Consider the following 8,760-nt stretch of genomic DNA (forward strand, 5'->3'; position numbering starts at 1 on the left):
CATGCAGCTTGCCTTTTTTATACACTGTGTTCCCAGCTGCAACTATGAAGGGAATCAGGGCCCTTTCCTCCCCCATAAGCCACGCAACCCACATTGCTCTCTTCTCCGTTCCTCCCTGCGTGCCCTAAGATGAAGAGGGGGTGGGTCTGGGTCTTCCTCTGAACTCTGTCTCCCTTGTTCTACCTCTCCCCCTGCTCTGCCCAGCCGGACTTTTCCCTTCCCCAGTTTCCTCCTTCCTTCTCAGATTCGGACTCCGACAGGGGCATGACATCTCTGAGGCTAACAAGAGCAAAATACTATATGCTTTACGTAACCCAAAGCAGTTGAAATCATCTCCTCCTGACATAAAGAGAACAAGTTTAACCACACCTCGATGGCCCAAATTTCTCTCCCACTTAAAGTTTCTGCAAATGCTACTTTCCTTGAACTTAGTTGTGTACAATTCTAATTCTTCAGATCAATGATTTGGGGATGAGCTCACCTGATACCGCAGGCCAAGGAGGGAGGCCAAATGTGGGAGAGAACAAGTCAAGTTCTCCGTCAACAAAGGTGAGACTGAGTCCATCACCAAACCAAGCATTTCAAGATCTCCTGACATACCCATCCCTCCGAATCTCATGAGGTCTGAAGAAAAGGCAACGGAAGCATCAGAAAATCTGAGAGGTGGATTTTTCCATCTTGTTAGCCTCTCTCTCTGTGTGTGTGTGTGTGTGTGTGTGTGTGTGTGTGTGTGAATATATACATTTTGTATGATAACATTGAACTCACCATGAAATTCCTGCCTACCTACAGGAGAAAAGTTAAGAGAGAATTCTTGATGTGCCGTGTCTCAAAGGTGCTTCTTTTCAAAAGGCAAATGGTTTGGGTTTTTGAGGATGAAGACATTTTGCTTCTCATCCCAGAAGTTTCATCTGCTGTGTGATGATGAAGTCATCAAACAGATGAAGCTTCTTGGATGAGGCATGAAACTTTTTCTTCTTTCACAAAAAAACCAAAACACCAGTTCAGTTCATTTCTGAGACAATTATGACCTGGATGAATGAGAATCTCTATAAACATTGATATGCCATGATCAACCATCTGCTTTTTTTTTGCCAGACGATCTAAACTATCCATTTGTGGTGGAAGGGGCAATGGCATATCCATTTCTTTCCCAGCTGATGCTTCTCCAGTTGTTACTGAGAGCCTCCAGTATTAAACCATGGTTTATGTGGCTTTCCCTAACAGGCTGCCCTCCAGGTGATCTTCTTTTCCTCCTTCCCAGTTATTTTAAATCATCATGAGTCAGTGGTGGGATTCAAATTGTTTTACCACCGGTTCAGTGGGCGTGGCGCAGGTTCCTCACACCAGCTGGTCATAAGTTCCTTTTTCAGTGCCGTAACTTTGACAAATGGTTGTAAGCCAAGAACTACCTGGACCCACATCTGACCAGAGGTGGTATTCAGCAGGTTCTAAAGCAGGGGTCCCCAACCGCCGGTCCGCGGACGTGCCGGCATGGAACAACCCTTACCGGGCCGCTGGTTGCTGGGCGCCGCCATCTTTTTGGTAAAAGCGCTTCTGGTGAGCTTTTCGGGTAGAAAGCTCACCGGAAGCGCTGTTTCGTCATAAAAGATGGCGGCGCCAGCGCTCGGTGAGCTTTTCCGGGTAGAAAGCCATTTCTACCGAAAAAGCTCACCAGAAAGCGCTGCGCCGCCATCTTTTATGATGAACAGCGCTTCCGTGACGTCACGGAAGCGCCTTTTCGTCATAAAAGATGGCGGCGCCCAGTTGACGCCGTGATACCGGTCGCATGGCGCCCAGCTGATGTCGGAACCGGGCCGCGGCGTCGAAAAGGTTGGGGATCCCTGTTCTAAAGAACCGGTAGCGGAAAATTTGAGCCGTTCGGATAATTGGCCAATCCTACCTCTGACTGGGCCCACCAACCCCATCTCTTCTCTGCCTCCTGAGTCCCAGCTGATCGGCTGGGTCTCCTTTGGTTGCCCTGCATAGGAGAACAGAGCTGGAAAGCAGGTCAGTGGGATGAGGAGGGAATGGGGATTTTGCAGTATCCTTCCCCTGCCACGCCCACAAAGCCACGCCCATGCCCACCAAGCCACGCCCACAGAACCGTTATTAAAAAAAATTGAATCCCACCACTGACCTCAAGGACACCTTTGGAGGGTTGGAGAAGGAGTCCCGGAGGCCAAGACCTACTTTTGCCCACAGGACTCAATCATGCTAACTAAACATGTCTTGACAGCTTGCAAAGGTGCTTTCTTCACACAAAAAAGTGTGATTGCAAAATCTGGAGCTCCAGCTAGCTCGGCAGGGCAACTCACAAATGGGGCAGACCCGCCTGATAGTTTAACCCCAAGAGTGAGGAAGCTCTCACGGGGGGATCATTTTGCGGGATCACAGAGTAAATAAACAATTTGATCACCAGCAAAATGTTACCTACGTAAGTTTTTGATCCACGTCATCAATTTCAAATGAAAAGTGGTGAGAATCAATTTATTTATTTTTTACTATTGGTTCTGTGGGCGTGGCTTGGCTTGGTGGGCCTGGCAGGGGAAGGATACTGCAAAATCCCCCTTCCCTTTCCACCCCACTAACCTGCTTTCCAGCTCTGTTCTCCTGTGCAGGGCAACCAAAGGAGACCCAGCCGATCAGCTGGGACTCAATGGGAGGCAGAGAAGAGATGGGGTTGGCGGGGCCAGTCAGAGGTGGGATTGGCTGGTTCTCCCAACTACTCAAAATTTCCACTACCGGTTCTCTAGAACCGGTCAGAACCGGCTCAATACCACCTCTGAATGAAAGCTGAGGAACACTTCCAAGAAAGTGGCGCTCCCTGTAGAATGATTGCTTAATATCTCTATCCCTTCCCAGTTCCACTCCTACCTACTTTTCCTTCTGCCATACTTCCTACTTTTCCCAAAGAATTCCAGGTCCTTTGCACCTGCAAGCTCACTTCTTCAAATCCAGAGAGCGAAATATCTAGTTCAGTGGTGGTATTTGACCGGTTCGGCCCGGTTCTGGCCAGCTGGTAGCAGCGATGAGCAGCAGAGACCGAACCAGTTGAACCCACCCACCTACCCACCCGGGCTTCCACACTCTTTATCTGCTGAATTTGAAGTGCAGCTGCTTTGCGCGGCACAGAATAGTGCCGCGCGGAAGCTGCTGAAGCAACCAGGATCGTGCAAGAGGCTTGCAAGAGTTAGAACGCCTCTATGCCTGCACAAACACCACTGCGCCTGCATAAAGTGCGCTCCCACTGAACCAGTGGCAAAAATATGGTTTGCTCTGCATCAGTTGTACTGTTGAGAGCAGTATTTCTCAACGTCGGCAACATGAGGATGCGTGGACTTCAACACCCAGAATTCCCCAGCCAGCTGGCTGGGGAATTCTGGGAGTTGAAGTCCACGCATCCTCCAGTTGCTGAGGTTAAGAAACACAGAGTTAGAGAGCTGGGAACCCTTTTTGCCATACAATTTAGGTTTGTTTTGGTTACTGAACACACAAAATCTTATTTGTTGCTGATCTGGTGCTCTTTCCGAAGCTGTGAACAGATGTTGAGAGAAACTCCAGGACGTGAACGTTTCCCGCAGGTACCATCGACTTCACGGGCAAAGGAATTGTTGGTTCAATTTTTTTTTTTTTAATAAAACAAGAATTTATACTAAACGTGTTGGGTGGATTTGATCACAGAGAGAGAGAAAGCGCATACAGGGAGCGCTCGACTTCCAACAGTTCAATTTAGTGACCGTTCAAAGTGCCCGGGAAAAAACGTTTTTCGCACTTCTGACCTTTGTAGCGTCCCCAGGGTCCCGTGATCAAAATTCACATGCTTCACAACTGACTCACATTTATGACGATTCCAATGTCCCGGGTCACGTGATCTCCTTTTGTGAACTTCTGCCAAGCAAAGTCAACAGGAAAGCCAGATTCACTTAACAACCGTATCTTAACTTAATGACCAATGAGCCCACAACCCTTCTTCTTCCTCCTCCTCCTCTCCCCCCTCTTCCTAAACCCCATTCCTTTCTAGCACTGATGGTGTTTCCTAGTTTGGTAATGAAACATCTGCAAGAAAACAACCAAGCTCAGAGAGCGCCAAGGACCCCATAGTTGTTGCTTCTTCTTCTTCTTCTTCTTCTTCTTCTTCTTCTTCTTCTTCTTCTTCTTCTTCTTCTTCTTCTTCTTCTTCTTCTTCTTCTTCTTCTTCTTCTTCTTCTCTTCCTCTTTCTTCTTCCTCTTCTTCCTCCTCCTTCCTCCTCCTCCTTTCTTCCTCCTTCCTCCTCCTCCTCCTTCTCCTCCTTTTCTTCCTCCTCCCTTCTCCTCCTCCTCCTCCTCCTCCTCCTCCTCCTCCTCCTCCTCCTGCAAACCCCATTCCCTTTTTGCACTCATAGTGTTTCATAGTCTGGTAATGAAACGTCTGCAAGAAAACAGCCAAGCTCAGAGAGTACCAAGGACCCCACAGTCCTCCTCTTCCTCCTCTTCCTCCTTCTCACAAACCCCATTCCCTTCTTGCACTGATGGTGTTTCATAGTCTGGTAATGAAATGTCTGCGAGAAAACAGCCAAGCCCAGAGACCACCAATGAGCCCAGAGTCTTTTTCTTCTCTCTTCCTCCTCCTCCTCCTCCTCCTCCTCCTCCTCCTCCTCCTCCTCCTCCTCCTCCTCCTCCCACTGATGATGTTACCTAGTTTGGGTAATGTTTATCTGTGAGAACACCACCAAGCTCAGAAAGCAGCAAGGACCCCTCCCTTTGCTTTATATTTGCACCACCATCCTTGGAGGGAGGCTGCCTTGGCATAACTGTGTTTGACGGGAAGGTTTCTGTTTGTCACTGTCTGGTGGGATTTTCAGCGGGAAGGGAGAAGGCTTATTGGAGGAGACTTCCAATCATGGATTTTTGGGGGGAGAGGGACAGCAAAAATCCCACTGGATGGTCTCTCGATCGATAATCTGACAACCTCGGATTCTTCCTTTCTCCCCGGTGTTATTTATGCGTAGGCACGCACAGGGCGTGTGCATTTAAGAGGATCCTCTCCCGGAGTTGTCCCATGAATAAAACATGGAGCCTTGCAATTACCAGCTCACCGAGGCTTCCGAGGCTTGACAGCTAATATGGTTTTTGGAGAGGAGCCCAAAACAATGGTTAAAAATTAAGCAATAATGGCCTGTGATAATAGTTTTATACCAATCCCAGAGTTGGCGTTCCCACCATGGCAGAGTGATCGAACGAGTGTGAGCTCACTTCCTCCCCACCCCGAGATGCAGAAGCGTGCAAGGGTCCTTGGAAATGGTTTCCAGGGAAACTACAAGGCAGCCTTTTTGGATATATGGGCTGCTCTTACGAAGAGGGGAACGTGTTCAAAAGATGGGAAGATGCTTGCAGACTGCATGTCTAAAGGCTGGTGTGATGTTTGAGATAAGTATTCCTTTAAAAATACACACAGCAAGAGTAACGCCATATTTAGCCTTCAGATAAACTGACATATTTAGCTTTCAGATTCAGGATAATGTCAGCATTCCAGAAAAACTCGACTCCAACAGATAACTCTGGACCAGACATGTTCTCAAAGTTTCCTTTTGTTAGAGAGTAGTAAATCAGCACATCTGGGAAATCCCGAATCTGAAAGTTTTCCTCCAATAAGTAAAATGGGACAAATCCGCCCCCTGCACCCATCACTCCGTCACATGCCCCAATCACCATCCGTCCCAACTTGAAACATCCCCTCTACTTCTCAGCCAGGTGTAGGAACAACATGCCCTTGACTCTAAAGAAGAATGCTGTTATGTCTATCCACATATGCTCCATGAAATTCCCCCCTCTGTCATGTCCCTGTTGGAATCTGATTCGGAGGGGGAGGCCGAACAGCTGACAGGGAGGGGGAGTGTGGCTCCATTGGCTGTGGAAGAAACTGGGGAAGGGCAAAGTCTGGCTGGGCAGAGCAGGGAAGAGGTAGAGCAAGGGAGAGGGAATTCAGAGGAAGACCCAGGCCCATCCCCTCTTCATCCTAGGGCACGCAGGGAGGAACGGAGAAGAGAGCAACCTGGATTGTATATGGCTTACGGGGGAGGAAAGGGCCCTGATTCCCTTCATTAGCTGCAGCTGGGAACACAGTGTATAAAAAGGGAAGCTGCACACAGCAAACTGTTGAGAGTAAATCATGAGTTTATCTGGTATCATCGTGACTTATCTGTATTCCTGGCATCTTCTCAACTGTGAGTTTTGCTGTGCTTTCAACTCTGAAATTCCTTCTCCTGCCCTGTCCAGTTAATTACTGCAGCTTGGTTTGTTTGGATTTTTAGTTACAGTCTGTATGAACTTTGTTTTCGTACTGAATTTCCTCCACTTAAAGGCTGTTCCTGGGAGAGTTTTTCTCCAGCCGAAGGGAACAATGGGGACAATGGGGGCAAAGTTGGAGATAATAAAGGGACTCTTCTTGCTTATTTGACTGTGTTGCCTTTGTGCCACGCCCCTTTGGGTCATCACACTCTCCCTGTCAACTCATAAAATATTTCTATGGTCTTTTTAGAGTTGCCAACGGAAAGGGAGAGGGGAGCAGTGTGGCAGCTTGCAAACCCGAAACTGCAAGTTTCTGCCGCGCAAAATTCTAACTGGAGAGCACGATTGATGACTCTGGGCTATGGATGCGTCCCATTGGATAACATGAATTATGATACACCCAGGGGATAGAGGGTCAAGGGTGACAATGAATTATGTGTCTCAGAGTCGGCTACACCCAGGCAACTCCCAATAAATCCTTTGGAAGTTTGGCTCAAGACTCATGATTTAATTGGGGGTAACTGCTGGAATCCTGACACTCCCATCTTCCCAGGCTCAAGTATGTGGCAGCATGGAAGCTTCTGGTGCTAATATGGCTTCCAAACCTGACAGACTGTTTACTGGTGATATTATGTCAGATTTATATAATAGTCTCTATTTTCACAAAAACAAGTTGTTTTGCAAATTGCAAAGGGTTTACAGCTGCTTTTTTTCTAAATCAGCAGCCATCTTATCTTGCCTTATGACCACAATTACGCCCCAAATTTCCGTGACTATGCATGAACGTTTTTCACTGAGCGTTGCCCCATTTTATGACCTTTCTTGCTGCAGCTAAGTGAATCATGGTGGTTCTTCAGTGAATCCGGCTTCTCCGTTGTCTTTGCTTGGATCGCATAACCTCAGGGCACGGCAGCCATCATCATGGTGAGTCAGATGACAAGCATCCAAATGGACATCACAGGAAGGCCACGCAACGGTCATAAGTGTGAGAAAAAAGGTCCTAAGTCACTTCTTTCCTTGCCGTTGTAACTTACAAACTCTTGTAAGTCGAAGATTACCTGTACTGTAGTCAGAATAAGTGGGCGGAGTGGTTTTGTCTGCATTTTTGATTTTATTTTTTTGTTGAAACTCAGCAAATCATCAACAATACTGATACTAAATGGTTGTAAAGTCTCCAGCTTTTTGGGGGGTTGGACTAGATGACCTACAAGGTTCCTTCTGTTAATCCGTGAGTGATGGATCTCATTGATGGAGGTTGTGGGAGCTGCATCTCTGGAGGCTTTCGAGAGGAGATTAGACTGCAATTTGTGAGAAATGGTGTAGGGTCTCCTGCTTTGGCGGGGGATTGGACTAGATGACCTACAAGGTCCCTTCCAGCTCTATTCTGAATCTGAATTTGAGGTTATTTTTCTGTTTGCTGTTTCCCCTCCGCATCCTTTTCCTTCTGTGAAGTATCTGGTTAGATTGCAAGTGTGAGAGCAGGAACTCCTAGGTCTATTTCATCTTTTTCTGGGAAGCATTCAGGCGGAAAGGACCAAATATAAATGGGGGAAAACAGACAAACGCAGGAAGAACGCTGTGTCACACCCAGCTAGTTCACGAAAGCCACTCTCTGTAGGAGATGCCACACCCACCTTTCATTTTCTCTCTGACCTCAAGGTTTATTACTTCCTATTCAGAAACCCGAGCTGGAGTTACACCTCTCTCGAAGGAGACAATTCCAAGTCTCTGATCAGTGCTGGGCTATAATCAATAGCAGCTCCGGCTGTTGTGTAATAAATTGGTTTTTGTTCAAGGTGCCTCTTCTTGCCCCTTTGACTGCAAAGAAGACTAAACAACTGCCCATCAGGGAAACAGGAGTCTTGAATTAATTCAGCAGCAAATTATCAAGCAGGGAGCGCCAAGATCTAACCTGCCTTTTACCTCTTTATCTGTCGCTCTGAATTCAAGCTGCATCTTGCCTCCTGTTCTTTCTCTGGGTGTATTAGAATAATCCATTATCCCCGTTCCCAAATTCCAAGGCTCCCTTTATTTAGATGTTCTTCTTTAAAGCCTTAGTAAGGCCACACCTAGAGTACTACTGCATCCAGTTTTGGTCTCCACACTATAAAAAGGATGTTGAGACTCTGGAAAGAGTGCAGAGAAGAGCAACCAGGGTGATTAGGGGACCGGAGGCTAAAACATACAAAGAACGGTTGCAGGAACAACAATTGGCTAGTCTAGGGAAGAGAAGAGAAGGACCAGGGGAGACAGGATAACAGTCTTCCAATATTTGAGGGGCTGCCACAGAGAGGAGGAAGGGGTCAAGCTATTCTCCAAGGCACCCGAAGGCCAGACAAGGAATAACGGATGGAAACTGAACAAGGAGAGAATCAACCTGGAAGTAAGGAGGAATTTCCTGACAGTGAGAACAATCAACAGATGGAAGAGAAGTTGCCTTCAGAAGTTTTGGGAGCTTCATCACTGGAATCTTCCAAGAACAGATTGGAC

At 47.3% G+C, this 8,760-nt stretch overlaps 1 protein-coding gene across 2 annotated transcripts in view; it reads left to right on the forward strand.

Annotated features, from left to right (window-relative positions):
• CCDC102A (coiled-coil domain containing 102A) overlaps positions 1 to 1,462 on the forward strand; it is a 59,383-nt gene extending 57,921 nt beyond the window's left edge. Inside the window, exon 9 of one of the 2 annotated variants that reach the window (XM_087971749.1) lies at positions 457 to 1,462. In XM_087971749.1, coding sequence (XP_087827875.1) covers positions 457 to 475 — 19 coding nt within the window. In that variant the 3' untranslated portion in view covers positions 476 to 1,462. The remainder of the gene's footprint in view (positions 1 to 456) is intronic. The other variant, XM_087971746.1, reaches the window with a different exon arrangement.
• The last annotated feature ends 7,298 nt before the right edge of the window (positions 1,463 to 8,760 follow it).

The sequence above is a fragment of the Notechis scutatus genome, chromosome 9 (genome assembly GCF_049901735.1).
Source record: "Notechis scutatus isolate UNSWTSFEM ecotype Mainland chromosome 9, rNotScu1.2, whole genome shotgun sequence".
NCBI classification, from domain to species: domain Eukaryota; kingdom Metazoa; phylum Chordata; class Lepidosauria; order Squamata; family Elapidae; genus Notechis; species Notechis scutatus.